Source organism: Hoplias malabaricus, chromosome 3 (genome assembly GCF_029633855.1).
Source record: "Hoplias malabaricus isolate fHopMal1 chromosome 3, fHopMal1.hap1, whole genome shotgun sequence".
Lineage (NCBI taxonomy): Eukaryota > Metazoa > Chordata > Actinopteri > Characiformes > Erythrinidae > Hoplias > Hoplias malabaricus.
This window is the reverse complement of record NC_089802.1, coordinates 27487873-27506637: the sequence shown is the minus strand read 5'-3', so window position 1 is coordinate 27506637 and position 18765 is coordinate 27487873. Positions and strand designations below refer to the sequence as shown.

The 18765-nt window shown below is 43.0% G+C and overlaps 2 protein-coding genes across 4 annotated transcripts; one reads left to right on the top strand and one right to left on the bottom strand.

The window, feature by feature from the left end:
• Positions 1 to 1237: 1237 nt before the first annotated feature.
• On the bottom strand, positions 1238 to 9064 carry prkar1ab (protein kinase, cAMP-dependent, regulatory, type I, alpha (tissue specific extinguisher 1) b). The gene is made up of 11 exons (XM_066665221.1): positions 8928 to 9064; positions 7959 to 8160; positions 7613 to 7780; positions 6947 to 7038; positions 6773 to 6834; positions 6636 to 6682; positions 5987 to 6145; positions 5830 to 5890; positions 5099 to 5220; positions 4935 to 5016; positions 1238 to 4168 (listed from the first exon to the last, which is right to left on the bottom strand). Exons 2-11 carry the CDS (start codon positions 8130 to 8132, stop codon positions 3996 to 3998), a joined length of 1140 nt encoding a protein of 379 aa, XP_066521318.1. The 5' UTR covers positions 8133 to 8160; positions 8928 to 9064; the 3' UTR covers positions 1238 to 3995.
• Positions 9065 to 10092: 1028 nt separating this feature from the next.
• zdhhc16b (zinc finger DHHC-type palmitoyltransferase 16b) lies at positions 10093 to 18222 on the top strand. Of its 3 annotated transcripts, none has more exons than XM_066666510.1 (10): positions 10093 to 10221; positions 12322 to 12569; positions 12665 to 12859; positions 13297 to 13385; positions 13843 to 13871; positions 14162 to 14295; positions 15699 to 15784; positions 15889 to 16012; positions 16621 to 16691; positions 16770 to 18222. In XM_066666510.1, the coding sequence occupies exons 2-10, from the start codon at positions 12330 to 12332 to the stop codon at positions 16870 to 16872; spliced, it is 1071 nt and encodes a 356-aa protein (XP_066522607.1). In that variant the 5' UTR covers positions 10093 to 10221; positions 12322 to 12329; the 3' UTR covers positions 16873 to 18222. The 3 variants fall into 3 exon arrangements, with proteins under 3 accessions (XP_066522607.1, XP_066522608.1, XP_066522609.1); XM_066666511.1 differs by lacking the exon at positions 10093 to 10221 and adding an exon at positions 10727 to 11397; XM_066666512.1 differs by lacking the exon at positions 10093 to 10221 and adding an exon at positions 11429 to 11900.
• The last annotated feature ends 543 nt before the right edge of the window (positions 18223 to 18765 follow it).

Sequence of the window (18765 nt, the reverse complement as noted above, 5' to 3'; positions counted from 1 at the left end):
AATAAGTCAGTGTGACCCCCCTATGGAGCAGGAATAGAGCAACGTTTGGAGTCTCTCCGTTGTCTAAAAACCTCCAGATGGTGGTTCTCTGCCGTGAGCAGAGAGAGAGAAAGCCTAGCCTTTTACCCATTTACAGACACTAGGGCACAGGATGAAAAGTAGTCCTGACAGTTCTCAGATGCTGAGGAGGGTCTTGAGAGGAGCCTTTCCTCCGCCTGAGCCTCTCAGAGCTCACGGAGGGTTCTTCTCCTTGATAACCCTCAGTAAACGTAACTGAAGCCTAAAGACACTTCACACAAACGAAACACGTAAACATGTCTGAGAGAGAGAGAGAGGGGGAGAGGTGGACCAATCAAGAGGCTAATTTCTCCACAGCGAAGTGTATGCCATTTGGCTCATTATTATGCATCTGACATAATTTAAAGACTCAAGTTTTGTTCTTAATCTGTGAAATAACAATATCACTGAAGATTACTAAAGTTTGGAGGAATGGGCTCGGGACTGAAGGGTCCCCGGTTCGATCCCTTTGAATGGCACAAAAATTGGGAACAGCGCTGTCTCCTCCCTCAACATCCACTTCTGAGGGGCCCTTGAACAAGGCACTCCAAGCTGCTCCCTGGGGGTTGAGATGGCTGCCCACCACTCCGGGTGTGTGTGTGTGTATGTGTGTGAAAAGTTTAAAAAATGGTTTGCAATAAGACTATTAATGATTAATTAAGCACTTGGCACAGTTGAAGGAAACCCCCACAGATACAGAGAGAACACACCAAACACTCCTCACACAGCAACTGGAGTAGTGGATCCAATCCAGTACCCCGAGACACACACACACACACAGTCTGAGCATAATCCAACATGGAGCTAACCTCAGTGTTTGTATTTTACTGTGATAAATGAGTTTGGTCTAAGTACTTAGAGAACTAAACTGGAGAATTTTATTCTGCATGATGCTGGCCCCTTGTGGTTTTCACACAACACTGCAGCTTTCCGATATAGCTGTGTGTCCTAATCAGGTCTCACTGTCCACAAACACGTTATTAGGTGAATGAGCTGTATGACATTGTCCCCAGGTGTGTGAGTGTGGTGCTCTGTGCAATGTGTGTTCTTGTCATGCTCCCAGTGATTACGTTTAGATCAGGGTGAAGTGCTTACAGAAGAATGAATGAATGAAACATTAACATTAATAAAAAATAAACCGAATGAACACATTATTCAATAATATATTTTTTTTATTGCTTAAACTGCCATTAGAACAATCTATACCAAAAAAGATCATCTGAGCGTGACACACTGAACCCAAAGCAAAGGTCTGGGTTAAATAAAATTATAAAAAGAAAAAAGAAAGAAAATGGTCCACTGTGTGTACAGCACCTGCAGCTCCAACGACCGCAAGCATCACAACACCAGCTGAGAGAGGCTGGACGAGCGAGAGGAGCCACTCCTCAGTAACAGAAGCCAAGGCAAGCTAAGATTAATATTATTTGTGTACACAAAAACACAGACGGGCACTCGTCCATCCATACAGGCATGTACTCACATGCCTCGTATAACCCTCCTAAATAATATCCACACGTTCACATCCCATAAAAACGCTATAAAGAGTTGTGTAGTAAAATGTTGGGTTGGTGTAGACACAGAGACACCTGGTTCCATTCACCACCACTGCGAAGAAATCTAAACCCACCCTTTTCTTAAAAATCAACAGCTTCACACCAAAACCCTCTCCATTACTGTGTTTACACATCACACACTTAATTATAGACTTTCACAAAAGTGAAATACGGAGGGAAATTAAGTGAAGAAGGAAATACAGAAAATCTTTTATTTCTGGCTGTTTTCTGGGATTTGTAGAAAAGGTAATATCACAGTCTCCTGAATGTTTCTGGGGGTCTAATGATCCGATACTGCGTCAATGTATTGACCCGGTGTATGCTGCACAACTCCAGACCAAACTAAGAGACGTGAAGGTGAGGAACACACTGGACCATTCTAATACTGCGCTGTTTATGTTTCATAATGCTCATCACGACCAGGGGTTTCGTCATTACGGAGCCATGCCACTTCTTATGCCTGCAACTTACTAAGATGTGGGAACAAGATACTCATATGTGGCCACAACTTACTAAGGCATGGGAACAAGATCACTGCTTCATTATTGTAACCCATGTTAAGAAGTCATTTATGTCATTTATTTGTGTTAACTGAGGTGTGTGTGTGTGACTTATCTCATTCACACAACTTAATTATTGTTTCAGCACCAGTACCTTACAAAATTGTGGCTCTGACATAATTATCTGATGCCCACGTTTACTACCTTGTGGCCATGGCTTAATTATTTAATGTCCATACCTTACAAAGGCTACAACTTCATTTTCACACCTCACTAACATGTGGCCACAACTTGATTTCCCTGACTGACCTCATTTCGAATGCCTGACTAAATTGTGACAACGTAAATATTTCATTTTCAAGTCTAACAAAGTTGTGGCCATTAATTAAAAGTTCTCATTTCCATGTCTAACTTATGGCCATGATTTAATTATCCCACATCCAGGTCTCACTAACTAGTGGCCATGATTTAATTATCTCATATCTAGGTCTCTGTAACATTTGGCCAGAACTTAATTATCTCATTCCCATGTCTTACTAAATTGTGGGCACAACATCATCTCATTTTTAGACATTTTACTAACTTGTGGCCATTAATTAAATGTTCTCATTTCCATGTCTAACTTGTGGCTGTTATCCTACTTCCATGTCTTGTGGAACTCATGACCACAATTTATTTATCTCATTCTCATACCTTACAAAGTCTTGGCCCCAGCTTAAAGTTGTCCCCAGAGGAGCTCCGAACTTGTTCTTACTCTGTTTCTCTAATTTGAATAAAATCTGTTTCTGCACCGTTATAAAGCGCAGAGTGGAGTTTGGCACTGGCTTCGATGCTACCCAACTATCGCTTTAACTTCAGACACAGCTGATGAGCCTGGCTTCTATCTGCAGTGTCAAGGACATGCGCAGACGCAGACTGAGGACGCATGCAGCAAGAGCTTGTGTGTTACTGGTGCTGGAACAAAACAGAAAGGTTTATAACTCCTTCATTCAGAGAGTGCTACACCCCAGGTACTTCAGGGCCCTCGTTCTTCCCCAGAGTCGAGGGGGGTGGAGGGGCACTCGCACTCACACACACAAACACAACTTTATAAAGAAGGAATAACTCTATAAGCACGCTTATAGCCACGGTCTGAGGATGCAAAAGAAAAAGTCCTCTTTATTACAACTGCTTTCATGTTTCATATTCTTACAAAACTATTCTTAGAAATCTACTCCCAACTAAAGCACACTAAGCCAAAATGAAACAAGAGGAGGGTCCTCCTTGAGTGGATCTTTGTAAAAACAGAACCTCACTCTGGCGGGAGGACGCAGCTCAGGAATAGGCTGGAGATGTACCTCCAGCCAGTTCCTTTTGATTGTCCCTTCAGTGCTGAGAAGGTTTTGGGTTTGATGGAGAGGGGGCATGTGCAATGAAGCTCTTTAAAGTTGAATACCACTGATATTCCTCTGAACAAGATGTAAACACAGTGATGGAGAGTGCTGTGGTTCCAGGGTCAAAGCAGTGGACAGTGGAGGGGAATGGAAGAAGACGTCATCCTTTAAAAGCTCCTCTTTAGCTGGGTGGAGGTCCCTGATGGAGGTGGACAACTGATGGAACGCTGGATGTGCGTTGTAGACAGACGTCTGGTTCCATTCGCCAGCACTGGAGAGGAAGGAGGCCCTAGCATCAACCTCTTCACACCAAAGCAAACTGTCTCCATCACTTTGTTCACATCACACCAACAGAATTATGGGGGATCTGGAAAATGAGTGGACTTCCCCTTTAACATGAGCGAGCTTTTAACACAATAAAAGAGGAGTAAAAAGGTGGGTCTAAAAACTGCACAGGTAGACCCTGCAGGGGTATGTGAGAGTGTGTGTGAGAGAGCGAGAGCGAGAGAGATTCAGACAGACAGAGAGACAAAGCTGTTGTACTGCTGGATGTTGCGTTTGAGGATATCTGAGCATGGCCCCAGAACCCGTTCGAATCGAGGCCTGTCGAGTTTAACACACTTCAGAGGACCACGAGCCACCACTGTAGCAGCACGAGGACGATTCATCAGCAGAGCGATCTCACCTGGATGGAGAGAGGGAGGGGGAGAGGATAAGAGAGAGTACAAAGAGAGAACAAACAGAAAGAAAAGTGTGAGACAGCACAGAGAGAAACAGCAACAGGGAGAGAGCAAGTACAGAAAGAGCAGAAGAGATTAAAAACAGACAGAGAGGGAACAAAGATAGAGAGAGAGTAAAAATAAAAAGAGTAGTGTGAGACAGCAGAAAGAGAAACAGCAACAGGGAGAGAGCGCAGGAAGAGAGATAAAAGTAGAGTATAAAAAGGAGAGAGTGAGAGAGCAGAAGAGATTAAAAACACAAAGAGAGAGAGAGAGTATGAGAGAAGGAGTGTGCAAAAAGAGTGTTAACAAAAAGGGAAGTGACAGACAAAAAGAAAAGTAAAGAGTATGAAGAGAGAAGAGAATTGAGAGAGATGGAGCATAAGAGATTAAAAGATGGAGAGAGAAAGTAGAGGGAGAGGGAGAAAAAGAGAGAATTAGAGTTTAACTGCATTTAGCCACTGCTCCACTGCCCAAAGCTGAGGGGGCTGTACCCCCCTCTACACTCTGCATTGGTTCATGGAGACCATGGAGCTCATGTGCAGTTGCTTCATCTCACTGGTCCCTGCTTTTCTATGGAGTGCGAACACTTCTGTCAGCAGTGAGGGTTGGAAACTTTGTCCTTTAACCCCTCAGCAGCTCCAGCTGTCCCAGGGGACAGTTCAAAAACTGACTAAATGAACAACATCTGGAATAAACCGGGAAGGAGCTTTTAACTATAAATACACTCACCAAAGTAGTCGGAGGGTCCTAACCGTCCCACCTCCACAAACTCCTCATTCTCTGACCTTCTCTGTAACACGGCGGCACAGCCCTGAAACCATCACACACACACACTTAGAGACAATGAAACAAGCAGAAGGCAGCGGAAAGAACAGGAAGAGACACACACAAACCTCCAGGATGATGAAGAACTCATCTCCAGGTTCTCCCTGAACCACAATCTTCTGACTGTCCTCAAACTGCACCGGCTCCAGAGCGTCTGCTACCGTCAGGCGCTCCCACTTATCCAGAGACTCTGGAAAACACAGCGCACAAGGCAAATGTCATTTATATAACCCTCATACTGACTGTTTTACATTTATCCAGAGACCCAACACGTAGGTCCTTGGGAAGTTGAACTTTTCTTAAGGAAACGTCTGTGACCTGCTTTGGTCGAAACCCCACGAGCCCCACAGCAGTGTTCTCCCCCTGTGTAAATAGCCCTGTTCAGAACGCCCGCTTTCAGCACCTGTTCCTTTAAATGATAATGAGCCACTTGCTGTTCACCCCGACCCTGAGCGCACAGCAGTGAGGAGCGAGGAGTAGAAGCTCTGGTTTTTAGTCGCTTTCGCTCTGTTCTCTTTCTTCTCTGTTTTTACTCAGTGCTCTTATTCCTCTGCACTCGTTGTGTGTTTTGCTGCGTTTAACCTCGTCTTTGTGCTCTCACATAAACACGGGTTCATCACTGTGATTGGACAGACTCAGACGAGTGGGAGGGGCCATTCTAAAGTCTCTGCACTTGATGTAAGAGAGTCAGAGTCTTGGGTGGTCTTGTTGATCCACACATTAATGAGAACATACACAGAACAAGGGATTTTCTTAAATCATAGAAAATAAATCATTAAACATGATGATCAGCTCTTACCCAAGATGGACACTTTACTGAGGAACTCTTCGTACATCTTTCTCTTTCTCAGAGTGCTTCCCTGAAAACAGAGAGATGAATTTAGGTAAAAAATGATCACTGATTTGTGGCTAGTGTGATGCATATCCTGCAGTGGTCATCTGGGTCTGGGCTTTACCATCAGTATTCTCCTATAGCTGTCTCTGTCAATGCCCCACAATTTGACGTTGGTTTTTGCTCTGACTGTGGCGGCTCTGGGCGTCCCGTAGATCAGCGCCAGCTCTCCGAAACTACCTCCCTCACCGATGCTCGTCGCCCACTCGTTGTTTACATACACCTAGTACAAACACACACACACACACAGAAGAGTTTTACATTGTTACACATTGACACACTTCAAATCTAAAGTCAGGGATCCCCGCTTCCCATAAGAAATCATTTTCAGGTTTAGACACTAACGGAATTTTACATAGAGCTGCATCTAGATCAAATACCATGAGCTTTACACACTTCCAGAACCTGACTTCCAAGCTATTTTATCCATTTTCACATTTACCAGGTTTTTACCAGGACATATGGGCATCAAAGAGTGTATTGAAAATGTTTTTAAAAGAACATAAACCAGCCTTTGTTCTTGTCTGGAATAAAAAAGCTTCATAAACCCCAGGCCAGTTCATCGGACGTGTAAATATTTTAGTCATGTTACTTTGGGTATAAAGCCAAAGGTCCCATCCATTTTCTCTCTTTGCGAAGTCAGGCCGCATTAGTATTACATTCGTCACTAAACCCATGCGAGGAGTTTTTCTTACTTGCAGAACGATACTTACATCCATTTCCCCCTGGTCAATTACGTAGAAGTTGTCACCTTCGTCACCTACAGAACCATGAGAGAAAATGATACACAATGACACAAGGCACTCGATTATGAGGATCACATTAATAAAGAATGATCCAAAAGGTGAACCTTGCTGAATCACGATCTCTCCTGCAATGTAGGTGACGGGGAACATGGCGTCGAAAATGTCGCTGTGAGAAGAAATTTAATTTGTTGGTTTAAAAATAGTATAAAATAAGCAGCTACCTGCAGATAATGAATGAGTGCATTCCTAAATAAAACGATAAAGAAAGTCATCCCTACCTTCTTTCGTTGTCGTCCAAATGAGAAAAGAGCACATTCTTCTCGATGGCTTTGGCTAGAGCCGCCATAGTTTTGTAGTCTTTGGGAATAACCTTCAGAAAGAACAGAAAACAGACAAAAAGATTCAGAGTTTACCATTTGTTTTTAAGCCGTTCAGCCGAAAGTCTGTGAGAGAGACGGAGACAGAGAGAGAATATACAGAGAGAGAGAGAGACAAGAGAGGGACAGAAAGAGGGAAGAGTAACAGACATAGTACAAAGAGAAGCAGAGCGAGAACAAGAGAAAGACAGTACAAACAGAGAGAAAATGAGAAATAATGAGTGGGGGAGAGAGTATAGAGACAGAAGAACAGAGGGAGAAAGACAAGAAAGAGAGAAAGACAAAAATATATGGAAAGAGTTAAAGAGTTATAGAGAGAGAGAGAGAGAGGGGGATGGATCCTATACAGAAGGCTATGGTGTTGCAGTTTGTGATGTAGCTCACTTGTATAATTTTTCTGTCTTACTAAGACACTTGAATTGGGGGAGGTTCCAAGACAAGAAGAGGAGGGGCTAATAAACTAATGAGCAGAGCTAAAATATTCAGTAGGAGGAGCGAAGACACAATAAAAGAGAAGTAACAATTAAAAAAATGAGACACGTCCAGAAAACATGTGAATCTTCTGACCTTTCTGACGTATGACGCTGCGTCCTCCTCGGTGTAAACCTCGGCACTAATGGCTCCTCTCCTCCGCCGGCCCTTCACCACCGGGTTCATGGGAGGAGAAACCTCATCTTCCCGAGAGTCTGAGCGGGAACTGGGCTTCTGCTGGTTCAGGAATTGCTTTGCCTCCTCCTGCAAAGTTGCACAGGACACAAACATAAAATACATTTAAAATGTGCAATTATTTGTCATTGTACAACGTCATGTGTCTTCCACATTTAACCCATCTGTGGCAGGGAACACACACACACCAGTGCATTAGGGGCTGTGAACACACACCCAGAGCTGCGGAGAGTCATTCTGGACTCACCTTCTCAAGCCTCTCGAAGTGTTCTCGGAGGAAGGCCATGGGTCTTTCGGGTCGTGAGGTGCACAGCTGGACAATGCAGTCCTTCAGCACCTGCTGGATGTTGTGTTTCTGTACGTAGAACTCACACTCCCGAAGACTCCTCTCCTCCTCGCTGCTCACGCTGCCAGACGCCATGTTGACCTGCCGCTCCTGACCCCTCAACCTACAGACCACAAGCAGCATTTTACAAGCATCTCCCTGCTTTATTACAACAACTGTGATGCAATTTGAAGCTTTCAAATGGCCAATATGTTTAATTTAATCTTCTGAAGGTGTCCTTTAAAAACTTTCTGCATCACTGCTGTGCCTGATCCACTCGCACCAGAACGTCAGTGTAACTGCAGCTCTGAGAACGATGCACCACTACAGTCTGTAATTGTAGCGCTACAAAATGCACATGAATGATCAGTGGAGAAACAAGGGGGTGGCTTTAATGTTATGGCAGTGACCGTATCTAACGTTACACTTGTGGAAAGGCTTTCAGCTTGGTGCTCGAACATTGCTGTGAGGATCTGACTGCACTGCGCCACATAAACAATAACCAGGCCGGGTTATGATTTTGGATCACAAATCTTTTCAAAGGATCACAAGAAGGTAGAGTTGTATACTGGCATCTTCGGTTCCACCTTAAATTGTGCATTTAAGGTGGAAAGGAAAAAATTGTAGGCGCATCTGACGCACAGAGGAGGCCAAATTAACCTTTGCTGTTTTTTTTTTCTTAAAGATATACGAGCATCGTAACAGTCTGAGACATTTTTAATGTTGGGGAAAGTGTTTTAAAGAAGGAACATGGATTTTAAAATCATAAACAAACGCAGGCGCTATTAGCCAGTTAGCTCCGACTCGACACTGCGCGGATGAAAGCGGATTACCTCGATATTAACTCGGTCCAGAGGGGGGAGAGAAAGCTGAAGTTGTACTAAATCTTACCGAGAAAGCAGAAGAGACTCGGAGAGTTTAATTCCTCACAGTTTTTGCTCTGTTTCTCTCTCCTCCGTGCTCGGACAGACCACAGGAAACGGTCAACACCAATCACAAATATTCAGCATTGACGTCAATTCAGCTCGCTGTGACGCGCGGGCGGTTACCCATGGCAACCTTAAAGCGAGCCCGCATTCTTTTTTTCAGCGGCGACGTCTTCTTCACTTATATTTGTACAAGATCCGAGGTTTTGCACCTCAGGACATTTTTACACACTCATATTGTCACTCACACCTCTGGACAGATTTACGCACTCATCCAGTCACTTACACACTCACACCTGTGGACAGTTTCACACACACATCCATTCAAAATTTTAGTCAAGATGATTGAATGAATTTTCTCTCTCGCTCTCTCCCTAATTTGACTATTCTAAAACATGTTGTCACTAAAATGTCATTGTACTGCTAAATCTAGAAAGCATCAGTGGCAGTTTAATACCATCAGGAGATTTTTAATAACTTATAAATATGTCATTATAGCAGAGATTGGCATTTAGGGGTTTAAAAAAGATGGGCATTGTATGCCACTACTGGTCCACAGTCAGATCACTCAGATTAGTGTCCTGAGTACAAGATCTAACTTGTTTTTAATCTCTACAAATTAAACTTTTGTTTTGGAAAATAAACCAATACAATTATAACCAACAACTATGAGAGATACAATAATGAGAAGGCCTGATATAAAAGGATTAAGGACTAGAAAGAAATTGACACTGTGCTGCATTAATATTATTTACAAAACTAATTTACAAAGAATAACAAGAGAAAACAAAATCAGTAGGAAGAAAAGTCTTAAAGCCCAGAAAACGCTTTTCAAAATGTCAATGGACCTCAAACTTTGAACCAACCATGGTCCACTGTCTTCTTGCAATCAGGGATATTTCACTTCTAGATGAGTTTAAATATTATCTAATATTTCTATTTAATATTATCTATTTTATAATATATTATATAATATTATATAATATTATATAATAAATATTATACTATTTAAATATATAAATATTATACTATTATATAATAAATATTATCTATTTAAATATTATATTTTTTTTTTCCCAAAAACGCTAGCAAAAAAGAACGGCTTTTATTTTGAAAGTCGTCGAGCCGAGGAGCGGTTAAGTGGATGAGGGATAATTCAGTAGGAGAAAGCTAGATTGATTTATATATATATGCCTTTATTAAAAATGACATAAAAAAAACAGCGCAATACTCCTGTAGTTTTACGGGAATAGTAACAGGTAAGCAGCGCTACTGTTTTATTACGGAAAGCTGAAGCTTTTATGACTCTAATTCTACGTTCCACCTTAAATGGTGCAGCAACTACATTGAGGCAACATAGCTTTTAAGGTGGAATGGAACAAATAAATTAACGGTCAGTTTATTCCCCACCTTGACCATTCTAATGCTCGTGTTAATAATGAATGCCATCAGTCTGTCATAGAAATGTTCCAGAATATGATGTAAATCATTCCAGAAGAAGGATAATTGGTTTAATTTTAACGTCTGAGGTTTAATAAATATACAGTATATTAATACGATGCAGTAGAGATTGAGTATTTAAGGTGCTGAAGAATTTTAAATGAAATATTTTAATTGTAATATGACATTATTTCAAGCACTCATTAATTACAACTGAATTTTCCTCAAATTTCAATAAAGCAGTGTTAGTCACTGAGAATATATAGACTGGTAAGGACCTCAAAAGAGCAAGACGTTTATTATTTGAGTGAATTATCATTCTCAGTGCTGCAGTAACACTGACGTGTATCACCGAGTGGAACAGACACAGCAGTGCTGCTGGAGTTTTTAAACCCCTCAGTGTCACTGCTGGACTGGGAATAGTCCACCGACCAAAAACATCCAGCCGCCAGCGTCCTGTGTCACTGATGAAGGACTAGAGGACGACCGACACACACTGTGCAGCGACAAATGAGCTACTGTCTCTGACTTGGTGGCCCAACGAGGGAGGAGTGTCTCACAGAGTGGACAGTGAGTGGACACATGGTTTAAAAACTCCAGCAGCACTGCTGTGTCTGATCCACTCGCACCAGCACAACACACACTAACACACCACCACCACGTCAGTGTCACTGGAGCGCTGAGAATGTTCCACCACCACATCACATCTGCTCTGTGGGGGTCCTGAGCGCTGAAGAACAGGGGGGAAGGATGCTCACAAGGTATTAAGAGCAACAGATGCACTACAGTCTGTAATTATTTAAGAAAAAATTACTAAAAAGTGAATGGCAGTGAGAGCACAGATGGAGATCAGAGACAAGTGACCCAGTGCCTTGAATGTCACTCATAACCATGACAGTGGAACCAGGAGCAGGTTTGGGTTTCCAGGCTCTCTGAGGGCAGACAGCTGTCGTGTGGGGGAGGACATAACGACCAAAAGATTGAAACAATCAAAGGTAGTTACGATGTTACACAGTGTATTTAAGGAAAGTGAAAGTTTGTGGACACCTTCAGGGTATTAATGAGGAGTCTGTCCCTGTTTTCCTGCTGTAAGTCTCTATGCACCCGGGAAGGCTTTCTAAGGGATGTCGCTGAATATTGGGTTGAGAATTTGATTGAATAAGCTCATGTACAGCTGCCTCAGTAATGTGGCATACAAGTTTGTTTTCTCCTGCTGCTCCAGAAGCACTTACCTTCTCTTGTTCCCAGATGATCAGGAATATACGGTGTGGTTCAGATGACCTGTCGCTTTTGAAAGCTCCCTGTTAAAGAATTAATGAGCTGCAAGAACCACGTCAGTGCCATTCTTATCTTCAGAGCCAATAACCCACTCACTTTCTTGAAGTAATCCCGTATCCGGTGACTCCTTATTCTCTGCTGGAGGAAGTTTATTCAGTGCTGAGTTACAGTGGGCTCGCGGCTTCTGTTACAACTTGGCCTACTTGATGGAAATCAAGAGGTATTGGCAGGATGTTGCTAAAATATTTAACGTTTATTTTAAACGGGTTGTCCACAGGTTTTTGTGTTGCTCAGGTTAGAGCCAACTCACTTTCATTCAAACGAGGACACCTGAAAGCGCAGTCAGACCACACCATGGTGGAAGACAGCAGGACTTAACTGATGGCTGTTGTCTGTTCTTTTTTTAAGATGATTTGATGACCATTTTTAATATTTTGGACCATTGAAAGAACTTTTTAATGCAAGCAGGGATTTAGAAACCAGGTAATGAATGTCTTATGCATGTACTTCTTTTGTGTCTATTTCCTTTATTAACTAAGGATGGACACAAACAGCTGTATAGGTCCCAGTGACTGTGTCCTGATGTTCTAGCTCCTCTGTGAGAAGTTGTGAGATCAGATGCGTGTGTTTCTGTGTTACAGGGAGTGGGATGCGAAGTTGGAGGTGGTATTTTTCCAGGGTCATGCACCTCTCTCTTCGCTGGTTCCGGTTGTGTCCTCGACGGAGGAGAACAAAGCGATCCGGGAGACTCCGGGATTTCTGGAATTACATAAAAGTGATTCGCAGTTCTCTCTATTTCAACTCCCTCACTAACTGGGACACGGTTCTGGACTCCATGTTTGAACCGGTCTACTGGCTGGTGGACAACCTGACCCGCTGGTTCGGGGTGGTGAGTTAAATCTGATTGGCTGTTACAGCTCCGATGGTTTTATTGAGAAAATGTATTACATAATATACTACATATATCTCTCTGTGTCTCTGAAGGTGTTTGTGTGTCTGGTGATTGCTCTGACCAGCTCCGTGGTGGTGATCGTCTATCTCTGTGTCCTCCCGCTGATTATAAACACATATCCCACCCACTGGATCCTCTGGCATCTCTGTTATGGTCACTGGAACCTCGTGATGGTGGTGTTCCACTACTACAAAGCCACTACAACCCCACCAGGACATCCTCCACAGGTGCTTACTGCTACGTTTACATTGAACAAAAAATAATTTCCTTACACCGATCTCACATTAAGAAATAATAGATGTTTCAGCTAGATTTAAGGTGGATTCTCTTGGTATAATGTAATGTTTTGCAGCGTTCTCTCAGTAAAAATAAGGTATACAACCTCTGGAGAGAACACGCTTTGATGAGCCATTTTTTATTTATTCCCTTTCATTAACATATTGATAATAATAACATAATAAAAATTGCACTACACAGTTTTTACCTGCATTTTAACCCATGTCAGATTCGGTGAATGCACGCTGATGAACCGTGGGTTTAAATGCGCAGAAGTGTGAGCTCTGAAGTGCTTCTCATAGACCTGTTGGCGAATTTGAGCAGTTAATTATTAATTAATTAAAAACTGAACTTCCCACCATTTGACGTAGTGCTTCTTTGCTTTTAGGAGAAGAGTGACATTCCAACAGTGACCATTTGTAAGAAGTGCATCGTTCTCAAACCCGCCAGAACTCACCACTGCAGCATTTGCAACAAGTGAGTGTCCAGCTTCCTCTGAGCTCAGTCATAGCTTCCTAATCGCTGTCAATGACCAGCCACAAGGTCAGTCGTGGGGCTGTGGCCATGAACGTTACAGGGTCTGGCTGCCTCTGACTGGTCTAACACAGTTATAGAAGCTAAGTAAGACACTGCTCTTGGTGACGCAGGCTAGAATTAAAACTGCAGCTTATTCATTCACTGGTGACTCAAAAGTGTCCGTAGGTGTGAATGTGTGAGTGTGTATCGCCCTGTGAAGGACTGGCACCCCTTCCAGGGTTTGTTCCTGCCTTGCACCCAGTGATTCCGGGTACACTCCGGACCCACCCTGAACTGGATAAGGGTTACAGATAATGAATGGTGAATGAATAATAGAACAGTTCTTGTTGTCTGTATTTGTTACAGCTATTAACATGGTAAGATTTTGAAATGTGAAATATATATCCTCGTTTCACAGGTGTGTTTTGAAGATGGACCATCACTGTCGTATCCTTTTCCAGAATTATTATTTATTTAACTTTAATTTAACCAGGAAGGTCATGTTCTTATTTACAATGGCGGCCTGGAATCAGCAGATGCTGCATAAGGGAAAAGGAACTCGAAAAATGGAAGTGTGGGGGATATGGAAAGAAAGAATAAAACCACATGCATCATTAATCAATGGATAAACAAGTATGTGATGTATCAGTATAAATGAATGCTAATCAGCACAGTGCACCTGCATCTCATGGTCAAACAAGGTGCCTGCGTTTGTCTTTAACCCTTTCCTGCCACAGCCTGGTTGAATAACTGTGTGGGCCACTTCAACCACCGCTACTTCTTTTCCTTTTGCCTTTTCATGACCATGGGCTGCGTCTACTGCAGCATCAGCGCCAAAGACATGTTCCTGGATGCATACAATGCTATTGAGGTGAGGTTTTTTGGTGTTGTATTTATATAAACATAAACATATTATTGCACATATAAAAGCCAAAGTGATGAACGTATAAATTATACAGTAATACAGTAAACACAGGGATGTATCTTGACCTGTACCTACCCTCTCTGTCCGTTGGTAATTGTACTTTTCAGTAGATGTTGTGCGACTGTGGTTGTCCTGTTGTTGTTGCAGTCAGACCACTGCACAGAGCAGCTACAGGGAGAAGCAGTGTCTGGGGCGGGGGTCTTGTATAACCTTGTGCCCCCTGAGTATGCAGCAAGGAAGGTAGCAGAGAGAGAGAGAGAGAGAGAGAGGCTCCAAGGCCTCCCTGGGCTTGATCATCGTGTGTGATTTGAATGAGTTGTTGATTTTCAAAGCTTGTGTTCACACGGTGTGAAAGTCAATATGGAGTTTCTGTGGTTGCTGTGGTGTCCCAGGTGGTTGTTAAAGTGTTGTGTGTGTGAATGACCTGTGTAGAGTGTGTTCCAGTCCTGAACACGATGAAGCATTTACAGAGGATGAATGAATGAGTGAATGAATGAGCATTAGGTGTGTATAGTGTAGAAGACTGCGCCCTTGTTGTTAATCTAAAATTCAGCAAAACACGTCATGACCGTGGCGTCGTCCACTTTTTCTGTACAAAACAGCATCATCTAAATGGTGGATGGCCTCTGAGTGGCAGGGCTTAAGTGGATTCCGAAGTGGAGGTGTATTCAGGGAACGTCTGGGATGTTCCTGTAGCTCTAAATCCACTTAGCAGTGAACTTGCAGTCTCTATCTCTGTCTGTGCATTAGATTACGTAACGTGAGGTTGTGTGAGGTTGTGTTGTTGGTGTTGGTGCTAGAGTTAGGCTCCTCACATCCGGAGCTGTGTAGAATAAACCAGTCCTCCTCTAAAACTAGAAGAACCAAATTACTAGCTTTGTGTGTTACACAGTGATAGAGAGAATTCTGGTTCTAGAGTCAGAGCAGTGGACGGAATGGAAGCAGACGTCCTCCTCTAAAAGCCCCTCACAGAAAGTGAGGACAGTAGACGGTGGGGGACAGTGGACAGTGGAGGTGAATGGAAGCAGACGTCGTCCTCTAAAAGCCCCTCACAGAAAGCGAGGACAGTAAATGGTGCGGGTGACAGGGCTGGTGTCTGACTGTAGTTGGAGAAGGGCGTGGTGTTGAAACACCAGAGGAACGTGCAATACACTGTGAGGGACACACAATGTTTGAGTTGACTCATCTTCATCACTCCATAAAGACTCTTTAGACGGATGGAGGTCGCTGGTGGAGGTGGAGAGGAGATAAAATGCTGGCCGTCTTTTTTCTTTTAGTATTTTGTGATAGTTTACAGAACATTAAATATAAAATAATGTATTATTTTTCCATGTTCTTGTTCTTTTAAGAGTTACTATCAGACTCCTCCTCCTCCTTTCACCTCTCAGGAGAGACTGGTCCATAAGAGTGTACTTTACCTGTGGGTCCTCACCAGGTAAATCTGCTTCTAACGTATAATAATATTAACACTATTAAAAATCCTGAGAATTATTTACAGCATATTGAACTTCTTAAACTGTGTCTTTGCCTTGTTTTTAGCTCCGTGGCGCTGGCTTTGGGAGGCCTGACTCTGTGGCACGCGGTTCTCATCACCAGAGGAGAGACCAGCGTGGAGAGACACATAAACCGCAAGGAGGCCAGGCGACTCCGAGAGAAGGGCAAGGTGAGGAACATTAAGAAGTACTTTTTGCCCTTTAATTCGTATTACATTCACAAATAAGTTAAAACATGAGCTTTTTCTTTGTGTAACATAGAAGTGTACTTCAAACATTCTCCAGCTCTTTGTCATTTTACGCTGTGTTATTTTATTCAACAAAAAATAACCTAATAATACAGTGTTAATGTGCTCCGTTCCCGACTCTAACACTGACCCCATCTGTGGACACAGTATTATCCCCAAGAACAGAACAAACCCATCACAGTCTTCTGCGGCTTTTTCCTGATGGAGCTCAGAACGAGCGCTGAGCCCAATAAACTCTTCACTTTTCACACGGCTTCATTTGTATTTTTTCTTGAATTTAATTGAGAATTGTGATTTTTAATATGACACAAAGTTACGGTCAAATGACAAAAGAGTGGAGAATGTTTTAATTGTGAGTGATAGATTGATATGTTACAAAAATAAATGAAAAACACGAAATCAGGGGGTGTGTATTAGACTTGACAACAGGGGAAAGAAATAGAGTCGAAGCTTATGTGTGTATCAGTGCTGAGAGCTTGTTAATTTTATTCTTGTAATAAAACAGTAACAATAACCCTCTCTTTTCGTAGGTTTTCCGGAATCCGTATCACAACGGAAAAATAAACAACTGGAAAATACTGTTTGGTGTGGAGAAGGGCAGGTAAGCTTGAACCAGATTTGTTAAAGTACTGAGTCATAAGAGGCCTAATGACTTCTGGCGTTTTTTTTTTTTTTTAAGCCACTGGTTAACGCGAGTGCTCCTGCCGTCCGGTCATCTTCCCCGGGGCGACGGGATCGTGTGGGACAGTCCTCTCTACAGAACAGAGGCCATGGCCATATGATCTTAACTCTGAGCCTGAACAGAGCCCTATTCCAGCTCAGACCCTTGACCATCCCCCTCCCCGCTGCAGAGGACAGAGGAAAGCATGCGTACGACTGCAGCTCTGCGGAGAGAACGCCGTTCCTGTTGGTGCTGTGGGGAAGCTGTTTGTATGTGTATCGTGTTTTGTATCATTGGTGTGTCTTCACTGTGAATCACTGTGTACCGAGTTCAGAAGCTGCACTTGGTGCCAAAGGACCACTGCATATTTTAACTTTCTTAGCTGTGGAGAGTTCAAGACGACCCACTGGTCCGGACAACCTCTGTCTTTTATATTTATTGAAAACTACACTCTTAAAAATAAAGGTCCTCCAATGTTAGTTTAGAACTATTCCATAGAAAACATTAGTTCACAAGTCTTTTTAAGGGGGACACATACTAAGCTCTTTCCTACAAGTGAACACAGTTCTCCAGGGACTTGTAGCTTTTCCACTGCATGGTACTGACTACCGGACTCTACTGCTCTCTACTCTCTGACTGGTCGCTGGTTGGTTTCCCACAACTCCCCCCTGAAATGTATCGGGTGTCGTCTCTAAGGGGAACAGTGTGCTTTGGAAACCACAACAACGGCGGCGGTAACGTTAAGTGGTGTATTGGCGTGTTGTTTTTGTTTGGGACTGAATACAGCTCCATCATCAGTTCAGACCGATCAGTAGAGTTTGTTCCTTCCTTGTTGCAGCGTCCAGCTCTTCAGTAGCTCACAGTGAGTTCAGCGAACGACTCAAAAGTCGACTCGTCATCACACGGTGTGAGAAACATGGGCAGTGTTTGGTTCTCTAACAATGATCAAGTCTGTGGGGTGGGGTAACAGACACTACACGGTTCTGATCGGGGTATTTGAGGCTGAAATAAAATGCTCTCTAATCATGATCCTAAACCCTGTGCCTGACCAGTTCGGCCATCCTTTCCGTTCACGCAATTTACAAACCCTTATTTTTAAGAGTGCTTGTTTTTTGAGGTAATTTTACTGAAGAGCAGTTAGTGAAGTTGGAGATTGTTGTCATTAAAAGCCATGTTTTGGTTAACATTCATCATCATTTCATTTTCAAAACTCACCTCTCCATTAGCATCCTGAATGTTTGGACTCTGTGCCTTTATTTACGTTTGAATTCATTCATAAGCGCGCACCTCCCACCAGTAACAGACCAATGATTTAATATTCCTTTTACTGATGTTTTCTTGCGTTTTATTTTGGGAGGGAAACACTGAACATAACGATCACCCCAACTTTAAAACGCCCAGGAGCTGTGCTCCACCTGGTTGTAATATTTGTACCTTTATTTTATCACTATTATTGTTTTTTTTTATAATAAATAACACTTTGATTAAGTGACCTTGTGCTTTTGGCTCACTTTGTGAAGCATCGTGGTGGTAGTGTCTCTATGTAATTTATTAATCTCTCTGAGTGTTTTCACACTAAGGCTGGTAGGTGACAGATTATTGGTTCAAATTAATTTGCCCCACCCACCAGTGCACTTTAATCATCAAAAACATTCATTGTAACCCTTATCCAGTTCAGAGCGGTGGTGGGTGCAGTGTCTACCTAGAATCACTGGGCGCAAGGCAGGAACACACCACACTCCTCACAGTCACCCGAAGGAAACCCACACAGACACAGGGAGAACACACCACACTCCTCACAGATAGTCACCCGGAGGAAACCCACACAAAGGGAGAACACACCACACTACTCAAAGACAGTCACTCGGAGGGAACCCACGCAGACACAGGGAGAACACACCACACTCCTCACAGATAGTCACCCGGAGGAAACCCATGCAGACACGGAGAACACACCGCACTCCTCACAGACAGCCACCCGGAGGAAACCCACGCAGACACAGGGAGAACACAC